Genomic DNA, 20,059 nt, shown 5'->3' on the forward strand with positions numbered 1-20,059 from the left:
GAAATGCCTCATCCAACTCGTTGCCAGCACGTGTTTCACGCACAGTGTCTGGACAATTGGTTGCGCACGCGTCCACACAGGACATGTCCCCTTTGCCGACACGAAATCTAACTCTGTGTCAAAAGCCATTTTTTTTTAAAAAAATGGGACGAGTCCCCCTCATTGGGGACTCGTCCCATTTTTTTAAAATACACACAACGCCAACATTGGGCGTTTGGGTGCAGACCCCTTGAAAATGCATTGGACAGGGCTTTCTGGGGGGGTCACCCATTTCACATACACAATGGACTGCTTCACGAGAGGGCAGTGAGAACGTTTCCAATCATGGTGTCACGACAAAAGAGCAGTGAGAATCGAGGCTTGAGACTATTTATTGTGTCGTTTTGCGTTTCCAATTTTATTTTGCAAGGGTCACGGTGCTCAGCTATTTTTTCGAGTGACTGTACTAATAACAATAACTAAATAAACAACAGCTAAATTCCATTCGTTTAGCATTGCGTCATATGTTGTTCCTACTAAATCGAAGTAGTTGTGTTTTTTTCATATTATACCCAATTTCATAAAGAGATTTAAATTAAACATTATATTGAATGAATGTTGAGTTTTATTAAAGCATGTTTCTGATGAAATGTGATTATACATCAGCTTTTTTATAATTTTATTTTTTAGTTTGTTTTTTCAATAACTGATACCATTTCAATGATATACATGCGTATGCATAGATTAAGAATAATATATTTATCATTTTATTCAATATATGTTTTCAATTATCAAGCAATTACAACTTAAATGAAGATATAGATATAGGTTATAAAAGGTATCGTTATATTTTCTTGAATAAAATTGCAATATCATCGATGATTATCTGAAATCGCGTTTTGACATCACTACGAAGAGATAAGAGCACTGCCAAGTACGTAGTCAACATGATCTTCAAAAGGTTTTCCAAAAAACAAATTTTCCCGTTATTTGACGCAGGGTCCCTTTTCCGGCATAATGGAAATTAATTAGAGGGAAAAAAATCGAGATTATAGAGAAATATATAAAATTTGCTTGTTTGATATTAAGTATCGATTGTTCAAAGATTGTGATAAAATAAGATATCACATACTTATTACCGAATGATAGATAATTAAAATGAGCGTTTCAACAAGCAATACATTACCTCTAGAAAATATGTAATTTGTAAAATAACATCTAAACTAACACCATATAGGTAACAACTGTTTTGGTTTAACAGATGAGATAAAAAGCATACATCCAGTTTATTTCCCTCTTTCAACATTTATTATTTGTCTTAAGTCATGTCGACCTTGAGATCAAGATCACATAACCCGATCTCAAGAACGTCCATTTCGTTTCGAAGGTTTCGCAACATAGGCTCTCGTGATTTGAACGATGAAGCTTGCTGTGATTGTAGTGTGGCACCTTAGTCTTTAGGCTATCTTGGGCATAAAGAAAAAAAAATTAGCTATTGAAAAAAAAAAGAAGCTAACTGCAACCGCATTCAATGTTGTTATGGTTACGTGTAGCGTCATGCATCCGTTGATTAATTAAAATTGTTTTCGAAATAAATACCGGTATTCCTAAGAAAATATCTCAATAAAAACTATTTGCCTTAAAACCGTGTTGCTAAATCATTTATTATTTTAATTTTTTATTGGTGTTTTTTTATTTTAAAAAACTGGAAATCGTGCACATTCTATTAATTTAATTATTCAATATATCTCTGAGTCAACAAATATTTTATATTCATATCAATAATCTGTCAGAGTAACGCTATTTATTAGTTTTGCTGACAAATATTTGAAAGTGTCATGAAAATCCTAGTTTCAGCACCTGGAAAAACTATTTTGCACGGAGAACATGCCGTTGTTTATGGAAAAGTAACAACATTAAAATATTTTTTGAAAATTTTGTTTGAATTACCTTCAAAGAATTTTTTTTTGTTAATTGGTGGAAAAAGTTGTGTTAAAATTAATGTATATATTAAGAGTTTTTTTTTAAACTTAAATCAAGATTTGCTGCATTTAAACAATCTTTTTAACTAATTGAATAAATATTGATAGACTATTCAAAGGAAATAAAAAATTAATTAAAGATGCTCATAATATTTGTAACATCTATAAAATGACCATATCCATAAATAAAATAATAATTTAATTAATTACTAATTATATATAATTTTTGAAGTAATAAACACGAAGGTTAGTATAGGGGAAAACTTCTTGATTGTGAATATCTTTCTATTACATTTTTAGTAATTTTATGCTGCCCCTTCTCTTTAAAGAGTATATGTTTGATAAAAACTGGAGTCTGTGGAATACATTATAAATTGCCATATTCTGCTTTTCCAGTAGACTTAAAGCTCTAGAAGTTGCCACTGCTTATGATCACATGAGCTTGTACAAGTCACATACCATAACGCAAGAGTTGAAATCTTAGACGTCACCTCCATAGTAGAATGTTTGCTGATGCTCTGTAATAAACATATAAATAATTGCTTTGACAAATGTTTTAGTTGGCAGTTGTATCAGTTTAACAAAAAATATTTTATATATAATAATATTTTACAATTGCCTTAGTAGAAAATGTAATTTTGCTTTCAAAATGGCAATGTCAGTCTGATAACATTCTGTGAAGCTGCATAATAATTATTATTATTTTGCTTTTTGTATTTTATTTATTTTAATGTAGTAACCATCTAATTTTAAAAAATTTGTTTTGTAAAGTGTTTACTATTTGTGGTGATCAATAAAATAATGGATTCAAAATCCGTGAATATATTTTATTATATCAAACGAAAAAGTTATAAAATTTATATTATTAAATTTATTTTTGACAATTATTATTATTATTATTTTTTTCAATTATAGGCAGCAATTGCTGTAAGTCTGAGTTTAAGAACTTCTTTAACTTTGGTTACGACAGAGGAGCAAAAAGTATCAGTCAATTTAAAAAGTCTGAATTTGCACAAAGAATGGGACTTAACAGCTTTAAACAGTTATAATTTGCCTGAAATGAGTAAGTATGATTACATATTATTTGTTTAAGATGTGGCTTTAACAAAAAAGATGTGCTATTTGTTTATTTTAATGTTTATTTTGATTTACTTTTAAAAAATATGTTTCTTGTTTTTTGACTTAATGCATGGATTTAGTTAACTTCTTCATTAGTTCAGAAAATTTTGTATTGAATTTAAGTATGAAAAAATTTTAATATTTCAGGTGGAGATATTATATCAGCAAATGACGAGCTTATTGAGCAAATTATGAAAATATTTAATATTAGCTCACCAGAATATTCTTCAGACATTGAAAAAAATGCTATTGTTGCCTTTTTATATCTTTGGATTTATGTATCTAAAAGTTATAATGTAAGGTATGTGCTTTTTTGAACTTACTTATGTTAATTATTGTTAGGAAACTGTTCGTTATTTGTCTGTACCCGATGATCGGTGATTTTTTTTCTTGACAATCACCTATTGCACATTTCTATTGGATCAACTTTCATCACATGCAGGAAGCGGAATCAAATATTGCACGCAACCATATTAAATGACAATCACTTTTTGTTGATTTTTATTGGAGCCGCTTTCATCACATGCCAAAAGCAGAATTAAATATTGCAACCATATTAAATTCGAAGTTCACTTGTATTATAGTCACTTTTTCTTAAAACTCATGAAATGCATTTCATAAATAATTGCTGATCTATACTAAATACCAGGTAATAGTTTTTTTATTACTACTATGCTGAAAGTTTCATAAAAATATCGAAATAGACACACATGAAACTATTATTTTACAATAGTAAACATGCTTTATCTCTGCTGTAAGTTTAATAAAAATATAGCAATATATAAACACAAAATTATTCAACAATGCTATAAATAAGATACATATAAAGAAGCATAAACAAAAGATACAATAGTAAACACAAAGTTACTCACATATAAAATGTGTAACCTTTTTTTTTCTTCTCTAAAATATCTTGAAATTATACTAATCTTTAATCATTAATTAGCAAATGCACAGCTACGAAAAATTTACTTTATGGTCATATTAAATATTTTCACATACAACAAATTTTCTTCATAATGCAGAGAAGTCAATATTACCAGACTCCATTCGAAACAACATGAAATTCCTCAATTTAAAATTACAGTTTTGCACCCAGCTATCGTACTCTTCATCACATCATTTAAAGTGAATTCTATGCGTAACTTCAAAACTAATTTAAACAGTCTTAATTTATCCAGGCAATATTGATAGATTGAAAAAAACAGAAACAGAAAGAAAAAAAACCCCATCAATGTAGTGAATTTTAGGGCAAATTTATAATCTGACTATTAAACTTAAAATAAACACAGATAACAACATCTTGTGTAATGCTTCTAAGTTAATATGAAAATCCACTTCTAATAGAAACAACTGGGCTATTTGTTAACTATTCTTAGGGCTATTCTTTAAAAAGAACATCAGTGTAGTCAATTCTGGGTGAGTTTATACCAGGCAAACGTACTTAAACTAATTCAAAACTTCTGCTTCTCTCACTTTCCTGACACATCACTCTTATCTGTGCACACTGGTAGTTGCTGTAGCCTATGTTGATGAGGAAAAGAAAATCTTGATAAACAGGTGCATAACAATTTGTAGCCTTTTTTGTAACAATGCTATTAAGATGACTTTGTATTTATTTATGTGTATAATTTATTCAATGATATTTTTTCATTTGTCTGTTTCTAAAACTTTTTATCTTGTAAATCTTACATAAAAGGTATAGATAATGCATTATTATTACATCTATGAACTATTTATCAGGGACATTTTTATGTATCAATATATTCATTTAAAATTGTTAAGCTGATGTTTATATGTTTTCTTATATGTTAATTATTATTTATATTCCCTGGGGTAAAGAGCACAGTGAATAGTATATAATTCACCAAAATCAGTGTATTTTTCAGTATTATTTTCTAATCCTTCTTGGTAAAAGAAGTAATACAGAACCTACTACGGAATTCTCTGTCACAAATTTTTATGCTGAATTATTGCTGAATTGGGATTTGAACCCCTTTCCCCTCATTGGTAGGCGATCACTCTATTCCCTGAGCTCAAGGAAATCAACATTGATTGAAGAAACAAAACTTTTATAGACTCCTACTATAAAACTCAATTGGACCAAAGCCCACATTGGCATGGAATGTAATGAGGAGGCCGATCTTGCGGCCAAGTATGCCACAAGTCTTTGGAATTCTGGAATCTGTCCCGAGAAACACCACCCAAGTCAAATCAATAATCAAATTCTTTTACTCGGAACAGTGGAGGTAAGACTGGAAGGAAAGCACCAAAGGCCAGCAGACATTAAAATTTTTCAAAGTTACTAACACAAAAAGACTGCAGGCCAACTTTTACCCGAATCAATTTTTAACTGGACAATGAGTGTTTGAGACATATCAAAATAAATATTTTAATAAAGACATCCAATAAAAATACTGTGGTGAGAAACAAAAAATTATCCATCTCTTAAAATACTGTCCTAAGTACCGGACACTCCGGGAAAACCACTTTAATGAACCTGAACAAGAACACTCATGGTTTGCTATGTTGGCCTGCAGGAAGATATTATGACAACCACACTGGAAAATCTGCTGGTTCTAACTACGAATAATATTTTAGTTGTCATACCATTGCTACGTTACTTCCTTTTAAACTTTTTTGATGAACTCTCCTTGATTTTATTGTGCTTCTAGTTCTCTCCTCTGTATGTCTTTAGCTAACGTTCTTCATTTTATCTAATTTTTATTGTTTCACTGTTTTATTACTATTTTAATGTACTATTTTATGCTATTTTTAATGTTTTTGCCATTTGGTTTTATCCTCTGACCTAAATTTTTAATTTTTTTTTATTTTTGTCTTTAAATTTACTTTGGTCTTTTAAACTTTTATCTTTTTTTCTCTTTTGTTAACATTTTATTTCAACTTCAAATTTTTCTTGGTATTGTTGGCTATTGCCATGATTTTATAATCTTGATTTGAGTTGAATAAATGCTATGGGGTGTGCTTTGATCAGCATTTATGCCTGTATGAGCCTGCTACTCCTCTCCTGAGGAGAGGCGGGACTATCTCGGCGACGGGTCTGATTTCCATTGTATGTTCTTTTAACAGGTGGGTTGTAATATTTAAGACTTATGCTTTTAAATATATTTGTATACAGTGGATTTGTATAATGAACATACACTATTATGGATATATTTAGGGTAGCAATACTATGGCTAATTTAGAGCTTCAAGTTTTTATAGGCAGTTGAAAAATATTTTGTTACCAGATATCATGTTTCTTTGATTTCTGCTCTGTATTTTTAGAAAGTTTCAAACACAATAAAAGCTTCAAATAAGAACTCCATGTTCCCATAACAAATCATACTTCAGGAGTACTGATCCAGAAGTTTCCATGTCTTCTGGATTGGTTCAAAATTACAAAGTTACGTAGTTGAACATTAGTAATCATAAGCCCAAAATTGGGCCGGCTGTTTAGCAACGGTTATATATAAAAAACATCAAATACTGGTTAAGAGATACATAAAAACAAAGCTGGTTTTTGTTTAATACTCCTTAATTTTACCAGAACCACAACAATAAATTACTGATTTATAAGTTCCCAATTATTCAATCAGTAATTTATATTTTCTAACAAAATGATATTAAAATTACTTCTTTGTTTTGATGTTCAACTTAAAACATCTTGATATTTCTAGACTTGAATTTCTTTTATAATTAACAATAACTGCCATTTTTGGCTGAGTTTTTTTCCATGATTTTTATTAAACTAATGCTCATATGAAGTTAAACTGTTGTAATTTTTATGCTATTGACTGTCATATTTGGTGAATCTCATTTGGCTTATTGTTGTTCTACTTATTGTTAAAATTATGTTATTTACTTGTGCATTTGAAACTTCTTGCATTTTAATATAAATTTTTAATATTTTTTGTTTCTAATTTGTCAAAAAATAATGCTAATGTGTGTTAAAAAATAATGTTATGCAGTTTTAACTGTTTAAAGTTTATATTTTAAAACTGATTTTTAACTGATTCAATTTTAAAACTAAATACTTGTATAAAATTGTCAAAATATAGTTTTTTTCAAATTTATACCTTTTTATATTGTAAATATTTCCCCTCCCCTATTTGTGCTCCTTTTTTATTTTTGATTTGTATTCTCTTACTTGCAATTTAAGTTTCCTTAAAACCAATAATTTGTTTTTTCGAATAATAGGAGGTTTTTTAGAATATTATTTTTCTCAAAAATAAAGAACATTTTGTTAATAAAGTGAAAGTAATATTTATTTTAATTTTATTTAGGAATATTTTGTTAATATTGTAATCGCAAACAAAAGAAAAATTATCTGGATTTGAAAAATAACCAACTGTTCTTGAAAAATAATATTTAAACTTAAGTGTGAAGAATGTATGTGTTAGGTGTATAGAATGTATGATTCAATACAAAAAAAAGAATGAAAAATAATTTGACCTATCAACAAGACATATACTATCATTATAGTGCAAATAGGAACTAGCCAATATCCTTCTTTAACAAAGTTTTTTTTTTAATACTTCTAAAATTTTTATATATATTAAGACATTTAAGAAAAGACACTCTCTTTACCTTTTTTTTTTATCAGACATCAACTTAAGTGCAAGCTTGTAAAATAAAAACTTTGATCAATAAACAAATTTTTTTACAACATTGGATAAAGGATTAATATTTAAAGTAAAGAGTGATAAAAAATTTGCTAAGAAATTACTGGAAAATGCAAATTTTTTTACAATCTCTAAAAAAAAAAAACTTGGAGTCAAGTTCACCAACAAATGTAGCTCCTTCAATAAGTCCAATTTTAATTTCGTAGCTACAATTTATAATTCTCAAACTAACTATCAAATATTAAAAAAATTTATTCTCTCCTACTCCTAGCTTCTATGAAGTATAGTTTCTGTAATGCAAAATATAAGGCAATGTAAAGTTAGGCACCCGAAACGATAGTGGCATCACTTACAATTTTTTAATCAGAGAGATTAGCTCTTTGATTTAGCCTATTAAGTTTTAGACCCTCTTCTAGACTTTGTTTTTTAATAGTTTTTGTGTTATGCTGTTTAAGTTATTACTTTTTTAAAGTTTAGTCATGAGAAAGGTTTATATGTTTTGCAGATCGTTTTTCTCTTGCCATGTGATTGTAGATTCTGAATTGAGCATTGGTGCTGGAATGGGATCATCTGCATCATATTCAGTTTGTTTGTCTACTGCAATGCTAATGCTTTGTGGTAGAATAACTCCTAGATTATTGCCCGAGGACAAAGAGATTATTAACAAATGGGCTTTTGAAACAGAGAGGATATTCCATGGGAAACCATCTGGAATTGACAATTCTATTTGTACTTATGGTAATATGAATATTTATAATTCTATGTTTAAATAATTTTTTCCACTACTAACATAAGTGAGTAGTTTTTACAAAATTTTTTTCTCAATGTTCTTATAGGGAAACAATACAATAATACAGGTAAACTTTTATGTACTTTTTCTGTTGTTGACCAAAATTTAAAGAGTTAAATATCTAATTACTGTGTACATTTTAGTAGTATATCACAGTGTAATTTTAAAAAACCAGATTACTTAAGGATTTGGGAGATCCTAATTTTGGAAATGTTTGGAATTTAGACATCTTATTTAGAACAATAACGCCCAAAAATTAAAAAAAATAATGATCGTTACATTTCTATGTACATCAACACTATTTATTGGTCAAAAGATGCTTGAAGAGATGCATTATCTTTAGTGTGTTTGGAATTATTTGAAGTTTTAATGTAAGCAATACATTTTTTTTGATACTTTAGTCAATTATTGGGTGGCATGACTTCTTTATTTTATACCTAAAAATCTCTCACACTTAAATAAAAAGAAATTCTTTTTCCATAAACTTCAATCCATTTCAGTTAACCAAATTTAAAGAAAAATTGCAGACTATTATTATAATGCCATTATGCCAATGATGCCATTTAGAGTAGTTTTGTAGAACTAAGAAGAAGAAAAAAATGACCAATTAAACTATTACAATGGTATAAAAAATATGAAGAGTAATTTTTTTTTATTTTTACGTATGGAATTTTTTGTGAACAATAGACAAAAATCTGTTTAACCTTTCTGAATGTAACTTTGAGGAACGGGAAAAAAATTGAATGTTAAAGTATTTTAAAATAGCCATGAATTATAATGAAAAAAATCAAGCTATAGACATTTAAGTTCTGAAAGTTGACATAATTCAATATTTTTTTTAATTTTCTTATTCTACTCATTTTTTAAATAAATAGAATTAATTTTTTGTCTGTTAATTTTTATTAATTTAATATATTAAATTAATTTAATTTAATTTTTAAAATTCAAGTCTTTTTTCTAACTTTTCTTTTTTCTTTTATACTTTTCTTTTATTAACTTTTATACTTCTAAATAACAGAATAAAAATCTTGTATTCCTTTTTTCCAAATTTTTTTTAAAAAATCCTCCTGCTTAGAACATTGATAGGTTGCACTAATTTCATACATTCTCTCAACTTTTATAAATATATATTAGCAGTTTGAATTTGGTATTTAGAATAAAATTATTTATATTAATTTAATTCTGTTCAATTTTTAATCAGAAAATTGAGCTTTGTTAATAAAAGATATTTAATTTTAGGTGGAGCTCTTCTATTTAAAAATGGTGTTGTTAGTGACATTCTAACAAAGTAAGTTCTGTTTTTTTATCCGAATGTCTTATAGTTTTTTCTAATAATGTATGCATGTGTATATGTTTATGTAGTAATTAAATTCCAGCAAACTCAATAACCAGTTAATTCATTACAAATCTTTAAAAACAAAAAATTATATTTAATTCATTGTAACAATCAGATATTATTTTCATCTTTTAGCATATTGCTGATTTTATACAATCTAATATTTCATGTGTCGGAGAAAGTCTTTTGCCCAAAGCAATTGTCATCTGTCTAACTAAAATACTAATGCTATTCATGACCGAGGATATAATGCATAGAATATAATAATCTTCCTCTTTCATCTAGAAGGTTTTTTTTTTCATTTTGCCATCAGACTTTTTGATGTCTCTGCTATGTCTACTTCCTCCTTTCATACCTCTACTTGTTGATGTTTGCCCCCCCCCCAAACTAGCATGTGCACACATAGATAGAGAGAGAAAAATCAGACATATATATATATATATATATATGCATAGAAAATGTCAACCGTCTCAACCAACCAGGACGCATCAGTCTGGTTGATGAAACATCTGAATTAGTTGAGAACTTTAAAATTGAGTATGGTGAGATTTTTTTTTAATATCATTAAAAATCAGTTTGCTGATTTTCAAATGTTAGATATAGTTGATTTGAAAATGTCATTTCAAGTGCTATGTGCATCCATTTTCACTTACCTTCAATTTTATAACCATCTAATTTTGTTAATTTGGCCAATACAAGGCTAATTTGAGCTTTCCATGACTTCTTACAAATGACTTCTCAAATGACTTTTCTTCATGAAAATTCTTCAAATGACTTCTTACACTTGCAAACTATATTTTAAAAATAGAATGTGTTTCAGAAATAAATGAAGCTGAATACACATTCCACCCTTCTTTGACTCTTGGGAAAAAGAAACTATTTTGCTCTACTTCAACTTCCCACATTCATTGAAACTGAGCAGAACTAAATCCCTCTATTTAAACTCACTATAGGATAAAAAAGAAAAGTTTTTTTTCATCCCCTTTAGAAAACCTAAAAATAAAAATTGGATTTTGTGAAATTTGTTTACAGAACACATGATTCTTGACTGTTCCGATCAGACAATTTCGTTTATCAGCATAGAGATTAAAGTAGCTGAGCTCTTCTTAATAAGAACGACATACCCTTGTAGGCCTTAGTTGCTTCAGACTTGTTCTTTTTCCAGTGCCTCCTATATACAGCACCACTCTTACAAAAATTTAAGGTGTTTTTGAGATTGTTTTGGGTGCCAAAGTTGATTTAAGGTTTATTTGAAGTTGATATCAAAAACAACCTTAAACGATCAACCTCTCAAGATGTATAATCAAAGTGTATGAAGTTATTTTATTCACACCTGCGGTTGTTAGAAATCTACTTCAGAGCAATCAGCTTATATAGGTTATTTTTAAAGTGCACTGGCTATATTTTCTACGCTTCAAGTGAATAAGTATATTTGGGGTGGGAATAATTTCTCCCAATCTTAATTAAAAGTATTGCTGAGTTATATATGAGGATGAATTTATAAGGTGTAAATGAGGTTGAAATTGAACTTTATTAATGAGGTTATTATTGGTGCAAAATATGGCCTCATTTTCTACTGCAGGTGTATTTTTTTTACATCTGTCAACCTTAAAACAACCTCAAAAACACCTTACTTTTTTGTACAGGCACCTCCTTAATTTTTAATTTTCAAAGTTTTCAACCCTTTTATGTCACCCAGCCGTCTACTTTAAAGTTTTCCTCTGGCTCAAGTATAAGCATAATTTTGTGTATACTGACTCTTATTATTGTCATGAAGATACTGGTTTAGCAAGACACTAATGCTATTCATGACTGGAAGTCCATAGAACATAACAAATTTAACATGTAAATACTGTTCAAAATGGCACAAACTATTTAAATGGATTTAAAATTAAATTTTTATTCTATATATACGTTTTTTATTATATATATTTGAAGAAATATCAATCAAAATTTATTATTACCTGACATCAAGGTGATACGAATAATATTATGGCAGGAATAATTCAAAAAGCATCAATAACAGGAAATATTGAATAATCAAAACAGTATCTAAAACTTTACAAAAGAAAAATTACCTAAAAAAAAGCGCAAAAATGGAAATTGAAGTAAAAACACTGACATACATGGCAGCGTCTTCAGGAGGGCATTACCATATCGTCAGTGTGTGAGCAATTTCTGCGGTTAGTGGTAAAATACTGCAAACAATCAAACCTCTGACTGCACCAATAAAATAATATAGAAACTAAAAGCAAGTCAGATGAAGATTATATGCTGAGATCTTGAAAATTGCAGCAGAAGTGCATAAATTTAACCGAAGGGAAGCAAAATTTTTCAGATGAGAATTAAGGCTCGAAGGTTTGAGTATTAAATTAGTTTTTGTGTCACAACCGTGAACAAAACTCAGCAAAGGGAATATTTAAAGTTATAGAAGAGAAGAAAAAAAATATTTGATAAAAATTTATGTATGTATATTTGTGCATATATACACACATATTATGTATATTTACATATATTTATGTATATTTACATATATTTGTTCTTTTTCAGTATTCCAAACATTAATATACTATTGGTAGATACTAAAGTTCCCAGAAATACTAAAGTGATGGTTGTTAATGTGAAAGAAAAGCTAGATACAGTACAAACTTTTTTTATTCATTTGTATTCGGAACTTAGATAAATTTAATGATTATTTTAGATAAATGTAATAATTGATGTTATGCATAATATAACAATGTCAGAACTTTGTGAGCTACAACTTTTTCTTTCATTTACTTTTTATTTTATTGCTCATAATATTTAAATTCTGTTTTAATATTTTGTATATGAGTTTAATTTGATAAGAAAAATACATGTTTTCCTTCATCCCGTATTCCTCACAAACTTTTTTATTAATATTATTTTAGAAACTGAAAATTGATTGCAATTAATACCACAAATATGTAAGATATATATGAGTTCATAAAGTCTGTGCCGTTGGGGTTGAAGTGTAGAATAAAAGAATTTTAAAAGAAGAAATTCATATAAAAAAAACCCCACCCAGTTTTGAAAGTCATATCTGTTCAGTTTTGCGTTAGAACTTGTTTACTACTATGTTTGAATTACACGCACACACAAAAAATGCTTTTGTAAATTTGGCATCCTGTTTTACTCAGTTTTTTAAACAAACAATGCAAATAGTACATAATATAGTATATATGAAAAATTAAAATTAAGAAAAATATTCAAAATTTTTTTCTTCTGAAAACTAAAATTGATGAATGATAATACATAAATGTAAAAAAAGTAAGGTTTTTATCTTTTTCTCAATGAATAAACAATTTTAGTTTTTTAACCAACTAAGTCAATCAAAATGTTAGAGAAATATGTTAGAGATCCTCGTAAATGTAAATCATCATTAGTCATAAAATTTGATATATACAGTGGGGAGCCGATTATCCGGAACGGTCGGGACCATCGCTATTCCGGATAACTGATTTTTCGGGTTTTCTGAATTGCTACAAAAAGCCGTTGTTTTTTATTGTTAAACCCAACTAAAAAAAAAAAAAAAAATTGGAAATAATCTTAAAATTAAGAAAAAACGATGAAGTAATACACTAATGATTATTTCCAAAATGATGGTAAGGTAAACCTCATTAAAAAAAGGCAGAAAAATCGTAAATTCTTTTGAGGAAAAATTTTTTTTAAAAAAATGGCGAGAAAATTTATCGAATTTTGTTCCGGTTTTTTGGTTTTCCAGTTTTCTGATTCCCGGATAACGGGTTCTGTACTGTATTTAAAGTGCAGATAAAAAAAAAAATTGCTGATAACAATTTCTATCTCATGCTGAAAGCTCAGAAACATTTACAATGAAATTGAAAAATTTCTTATTCACATCATCTGGTAATGTAGAGATTTTCTCTGAAAATAATTAAAAATTTTTTTATTTATTAATTTTTAATTTTATGATCAGCTAAAAGCTTAATTAGATTTTCCCAAAAAATATTGTCCTAAGTGTTTTTATCTATATCTTCACATTTTTGATAAAAATTTTTATTAAAACTTGAATTTTTTAAAATTTTTTTTTTAAATTACTTTTTAAATTTTTTTTTTTACAGTATCCAGTTGTAATTGAGTCTATAATGGCAGCTATTGAGGGTATAACAAATGAAAGCTGGAAGTTTTTTAAGGACTTTAACCAATCTACTACCAACACCACAAATGTGAAATCTTTGCAGGTAAATATTGTTATATGTATGTTGAATTATTTGCGAGAAAAACCAAAATACTATATTCTCATATTTTATTCTTATTCTTTTTATTGTTGTTCAAAAAAAATTCAAAACTGATTATTTTGCTTGAAATGCTGTAAACTAAAGTAAAAGCTTTAATACAATGTTTTGTGCTATGCATAAAGTAATTACTTTACTAAAGATTTGGTTTTAATTTGAGTAAATCTTTTAAAATGCTCTAAAACATTTAATAAAAAATATATTTATTTGGATTAAGTTATGTTTAATTTCACCAAATAACTGCAGATAATATTTTAACCCGGTTCACATTTTTGCACAGCAATGTTTACATAAATGTTGTTTCGAAACTAAGAATTAATATAATGATCTAATTTTAAATTATGATAAAATAATGATAAAAAATATGCTTATAAATGCATCTTAATTAATATTTATACAGGAGTTGGTGGATATAAACCAACATTTATTGAGTGCCTTAGGAGTAAGTCACACAAAAATTGATAAAATTTCTGAAGTTGCCAAAAAATATGACTGTTCATGTAAATTAACTGGTGCTGGAGGAGGAGGATGTGCCTTTATTGTTCTGCCAAGCAAAACTGGTGAGCTAAAAGAACTTTAATTTTTAATTATAGACATATTATATATAGTATAAAGGAAAATTTTCTCTTGAGTCTCAAAAATGACAGAGGAGGTAAATAATTGACAAGCAGAGAAAAATTTGTTTTGGTTAAAGCTAGAAAGATTTTTGTATTCTGTGCAAAATAAAAAAGAAAACACCTTAATAACTTTTGATTTATTAATTTAATTTTCACATGCATTTATATTTATTCAAGAGGCTTACCTTAAATAAGGAAAAATATTTGTGTGATAATATTTTAATTTATAAAATCAGACTGTTTTTTTTTTTTGTGTGTGGAGGACATGTTTTGACTCTCAAAATAGGGATAGTAGCAACAATCTAGAAAATGTGGTCTCAATAGTTTAATGAGGACATTATTTAAAAGTTTGGGCTCCTTAATGCTTTGCTTTTTGCATATTTTATCATGTGTCCAGTACTGTTTAAAATAATCAATTAGACAATCCTCTTGAAATAAATAAATTAATTAATTAATTTTAATTCAATTTTATAAAGAGTGAAATAAAGTATTTATATTTCTGAATAAATGTAATAACTAACTTTTTTATTTCAATGCAATTTATATCAATATTCATAACTAGTTATTATTCAATGTTATTATAACTGAGTATCAAAATCTATTTTTTACTTTACCTTCTTTAACCGCATTATCATTAGGTTTACTTTTTGCCCTTAAGACTTAAGCCAAATTATTTAAATGTTAACATTAGATATTATGGAGTCCGGTAAATTGGCTTGACTTTTGGCATTGATCTTTTTTTTAAATAACCCACCTATAACAGATCTCTCCTGTATTATTACAAAGTGCTGGTTACTACTCTCTTTTAATAAGTTAGATCGTGGGGTTAGTAATCTCCTTATATTTATTATTTTACTTAAAATGTTTTTTGGAAAGAAGTTATTTTTATTTGCATTGTAAGTTCATCATTTTATTATTTTGCAAAATAAAAGCTTTATCCTAATTAACATCCTGTTTTCATCGCATACAATTTATGTTATTTTCAACATATATTATCTGCAATTGTATGTAAAGTATCACCTACTTTTCCAATCCTGAACTGTGAAGTCTAATTATTATATTCCATTACTTTTCATTTTTGCCATAATCAACAAAATTTCTACTACTTCAATTAGTCACCCACACCAACTTACACAACATCTTCTTAATAAATCATTCTGAATGACTACAAAATATTTCCTTAAATTTGTGATTTTCATGGAATATTAATTACCTAAAAAGTCATGCATTAGAATCGATCAGTTTTTCTATCAGGAAACTCGAGATACAGTATATGTATAGTTAATAAAGGGAATAAAAGTATTACAAAATTTAAAATAAGTACTCTTTGTACATTTTATACACTACTTTGTAATTTCAAGTGTCATAAGCTTGTTTTGCAAAGCAGAACAAAATGTAACATACAGCAAACAAAAACAAAAGAGTGAGACATTCTAAAAACATTCAAATAACTTTCTGAAAAATTGAAATTTTGAAAAAAAAATTAAGACTTGTGTAGTGTCCAAAAGCAAAAATGGTTTTTTCAACATTTCAAATTTTAACTCGATAATTGCATTTCTCTGACCTGTAGAGGGAGCCATATGGTATTTTATAATACAAGTTTGTATTATAATATCAGTTAACAAGTTTTATGATATTTTTTATTCCAAGGTTAAGTTTTTATTAAAAATAATTTTTGGTTAGAATGTTTTCCCTTTTTTGTTAATATATAAATTATCTTTTAGAATTATTTCTAACAAAGCTTTCTGTTTAGTTGAAAATTAAGTTTAGAATTAAAAATGTTTTTCCTCTTAACACTTTGTCTTGAGGTACAAAGAATATCTTACACATAATGTGATTAACTAATTATATCTTTTGACTTTTTTTTAAATCAAACGTCTTTTCTGTTGAAAAAAATGGTTTTATGTTATTAAAAATGTTTTTATAATTAAGTCAAAATAATATATAAAATCCTGTGTTATTTTTAGAAAAATCAGAATTTCTAATTAAAGATCTTATTGAAGAACTTGAAAGAAATGGCTTTGGTGTTTGGAACCTCTTTTTAGGTACTCCAGGTGTGCAAGCAGAATTTCAGAATTCTTAATTATTATTTTTTTATTGATAATTAAACTTGGTGATTGTGTAAGGGGTAGAATAGTTTTTAAAGATACTGTTAAGATTCCTATATATTTTTATGTTAGATATGTATTTTTTATATACTTACTTTTTACAATGTTAAACATGTAAATAAATGTTTACCAATTTGAGTTCAGAAAATAAATAGTGAATAAATTCATGTAAATTATATAAAGGATTTATAATAACTTTGTGAGAAATTTGAAAAAAAAAACTCCCAGAGAGTTAAATCATTTTACTGACAGAGCATGTGTGATGCGTAAAAAACATCTTTTTCCTGTTAAATATTCAGAATACTTAGTTGATATCAAAAGCTGTGTGTTGGATAGAAAATTCTGTACAAAAAATACTCATTTTAGTTATGAAAGTTGGGAAAGGGACAAGTTTACTTAAAAGCACTACAAAATTTTACGTTTTGAACGTGCTGCTTTTTTCTTTGCTCAGAAAAAAAGGAAAGTTCTACCAAAGGCTCTGTTCCACAAACGGCTGTTATGCCAATCGGAGAAGAAAATTATATGCTGTTGTTGATTCAAGAATACAGCAACTGGAATCAGTTCAGGAATGAACAAAAAAACAAACAACTCAATTTCAAATTGTACTTGTTAAGGACAGTTCATGTCATATTAGTTTACCAGTATTAATTTCTTGATATATTTACTCAAAGTATTTTGTTATTTCAGGATAAGAGAATTAAGTAGTTGGTTGATATTGTAGTGTCAAGAATTTGGCTTATATACAAATAAGATTTGATTCAAAATTTTGATTTATATATTAAAGGTATTGCTATTAAGCTTCATGAAAGTTTTTGTTTAAAACGCGAAAGTGGATTTTTTGCATTGCAATGAAGGAATATTCTTTTTTAATTATATATCGATTAGAAAAGATGTAATTGCATTAATAATTTTTGTTTTCATAAGTTTAACACAATTTCAAAATTTGATAGCTATTAGCTATCAAAAGCTAGCTTCATTCTGTTTCTTAATTTTTAAGATTTTTAAAATGGAACGATTTTTTAAACAAAATGATTTTTTACTTTAATTTGTTTTATAATATTTATAAAAGTACTACATTACTATTGGTACTAAAATTTTGCAACTTAAGTATTAATGAGTAAAAAACATTTAATCAATATAAGAGCGAGGTCATGGACTATTAATGAGTGTAAAGCAATGGAACTCTTAATCAAAATCTATTTATCATTGACTATTTTTTTGAGTCCAAGATTATTGACACAGGTTGCTATTGACCGAATATAAATTTTTTTTCTAAAATTTGAACTTTTCATAATTAAGATCTACTTGGTTATGAACTTGAATTTTTTTTATATTAAATTTGCAAATAAATCACTTGTGTTTCTTTGTATTTTAATCTACTAAATAACTATATAATAATTTATCTCTCATATTGTTATGAGAAATGTGCTGATTTATGACATTACTTTAGAAAAGTACATTTAAAATTTTCTTCCCTTGAAACATTTTAAAAATTTTGTACTGGTGTAAAAAAGGAAAATACTTTTACTGATTAAATTATTACACAGTATTATTATGCTACTATTATTATATCAGTATTTTTAACTGCTAAAAGAAGATAATTGTAGCTGAAATTTTTTAAATCTGTTATTTTCAGGAAGTTGAGAGAATTTTACAGTTTTTAACTCATGAGATTTTTGTTTTAACCTACTATTTTTTATATATCTGTACTTTAGTTTTTTCTTCAAAATTTGAAAAAAAGATATTTACTATTAATTTTTGAATAACACCTTTTTGGGAAATAAAAATTTTATTTCATGTCATTATAAATGTAATTATTAAAAAGTCTTATGTTTTCGAAAAGGAAGGATTTTTAAATAATAGTGTTTTTGTTTTATTAATATTAACTAGTATAGTAATTGAGATTGTTTAATGTATACTTTTTTGTTTGCTGTATATTTTCTCTGTATAATGTTTCCTCCTTTTGTACATTTCAGCATATTTTATTTATATTTATCATTAAGTTATTTTATTTTTGAGTTGATGTTATTTATGTTACTTATGATGTTACACCAAGAAAATGCTATTTATTTCATAATCACACAACAATAAAACTTATTTGTTTTTACTTTTAAAAGACTTAGTTTTTTTTATGTCATGCTGTATTTATGAAAACTCAACCTTCTTCAAGATTTTAAGTTGAAAGCATTTTTTTTAAGGTTTGAAATATATATAGTTTTCTTTATTATAAAAGTTGGTCTTGGTTTGTAGATTTACATCTGGGTATTCCTTTTATATTCAATGAAAAATTATTTATAGAAAAGAATTTGGTATTCTATATCTAGTTTTATAGAATGAGTTGTGTTTTGCATCCACATTCGACTACATGTTTAAAAATACAAGCTAGCATGAAAATTTAGTTTAGTTTAATTAGTTTATTCAAATAAATATTTATAATTAGTTTATCGTGGCTCTATTTTTATTCCTTGTCTTTTTGGTTGGAGACCTATACCAAGTATTCCTTCGAAATCTGCTTTTTTTCCTGGTGGCATTGATATCTTGTACTTTTGTAATATAGCTGTGAAGTAAAGGAAAAGTTCGACTTCTGCTAAAACTTTACCTGGGCAGGATCGCTTGCCTGAAAATAAAATTTAATTTTTGGTTAGATATAATTAGAATTAGACAATGCTAAAGATTTGCGCAATTTATTAGGTAAAATGGTATTTGCTTAAAAATCTATTGAAAATTGCAGTTTTAACAATGTTCAAAGTTAATGATAATTTGTTTTAATTATATTTGACTACCATTTCATACTATATGTCAACCATACTAAAGCTGAAATAATGCATCTTTTATGACAGTTATACTTGAGCTGGAAATAATTTATTTAGTATGCCAATCCTGCTAGGACTTAAAATAGTGTGTTATATTGTTTAAATTTATTTGTAGGAGAATAATCCAACCAAATTTTGACATTCAATGATTCCTAAAAGAGAGATATAAGAATTCTGTCTGTGTTACAGCAAGATTTGAAATTTAACAATATTTGAAAACTGAGAATATCGTTATTTTTTTAATCTTAAAATATTATTTTTTGAAATTTACCAATTTCATGATTCTTTTTTATTAAATAAGCTGTGCTAAATTCACTGACAATATTTTTTCAGAAAAAAAATTATTTTTATCTTTATTTATCTTTCACTCCCCTCTCTCTCTTATATATATTTATATTATCATTGACTATTTTTTTG

The 20,059-nt window shown here is 27.0% G+C and overlaps 3 protein-coding genes across 5 annotated transcripts in view; 1 reads left to right on the plus strand and 2 right to left on the minus strand.

Annotated features, from left to right (window-relative positions):
* Nucleotides 1-1,371, minus strand: part of LOC107457112 (sulfotransferase 1B1) — a 7,900-nt gene extending 6,529 nt beyond the window's left edge. The window contains exon 1 of the mRNA XM_016075191.3: nucleotides 1,166-1,371. Coding sequence (XP_015930677.1) covers nucleotides 1,166-1,285 — 120 coding nt within the window. The 5' untranslated portion in view covers nucleotides 1,286-1,371. The remainder of the gene's footprint in view (nucleotides 1-1,165) is intronic.
* A 113-nt stretch (nucleotides 1,372-1,484) lies between these two features.
* Nucleotides 1,485-18,945, plus strand: LOC107457105 (Mevalonate kinase). Of its 3 annotated transcripts, XR_011636865.1 has the most exons (10): nucleotides 1,496-1,886; nucleotides 2,877-3,024; nucleotides 3,228-3,381; nucleotides 8,210-8,442; nucleotides 9,734-9,782; nucleotides 12,381-12,471; nucleotides 13,931-14,050; nucleotides 14,505-14,664; nucleotides 16,689-16,997; nucleotides 17,205-18,945. XR_011636865.1 is itself a non-coding variant. In XM_043044392.2 (9 exons), the coding sequence occupies exons 2-9, from the start codon at nucleotides 3,021-3,023 to the stop codon at nucleotides 16,802-16,804; spliced, it is 927 nt and encodes a 308-aa protein (XP_042900326.1). In that variant the 5' UTR covers nucleotides 1,485-1,580; nucleotides 2,877-3,020; the 3' UTR covers nucleotides 16,805-18,945. The 3 variants fall into 3 exon arrangements, 2 of the variants coding, with proteins under 2 accessions (XP_042900326.1, XP_071037571.1); XM_043044392.2 differs by having other exon boundaries at nucleotides 1,485-1,580; nucleotides 16,689-18,945; XM_071181470.1 differs by having other exon boundaries at nucleotides 16,689-18,945.
* A 274-nt stretch (nucleotides 18,946-19,219) lies between these two features.
* LOC107457104 (cytochrome P450 18a1) overlaps nucleotides 19,220-20,059 on the minus strand; it is a gene marked incomplete in the record, with an annotated part of 13,842 nt that continues 13,002 nt past the window's right edge. The window contains 1 exon segment of the mRNA XM_071181469.1: nucleotides 19,220-19,446. Coding sequence (XP_071037570.1) covers nucleotides 19,271-19,446 — 176 coding nt within the window.

This window comes from Parasteatoda tepidariorum, chromosome 5, assembly GCF_043381705.1.
Source record: "Parasteatoda tepidariorum isolate YZ-2023 chromosome 5, CAS_Ptep_4.0, whole genome shotgun sequence".
In the NCBI taxonomy this organism is placed as follows: Eukaryota; Metazoa; Arthropoda; class Arachnida; order Araneae; family Theridiidae; genus Parasteatoda; species Parasteatoda tepidariorum.

Bases quoted from the DNA above. Each gene is read 5' to 3' on its own strand.
- LOC107457105 (XM_071181470.1), top strand. From the start codon at position 1,818: ATGAAAATCCTAGTTTCAGCACCTGGAAAAACTATTTTGCACGGAGAA. The intron at 9,783-12,380 runs GTAAGTTCTGTT...GTTCTTTTTCAG, and splicing joins GTTAGTGACATTCTAACAAA to TATTCCAAACATTAATATAC. The intron at 14,051-14,504 runs GTAAATATTGTT...ATATTTATACAG, and splicing joins CAAATGTGAAATCTTTGCAG to GAGTTGGTGGATATAAACCA.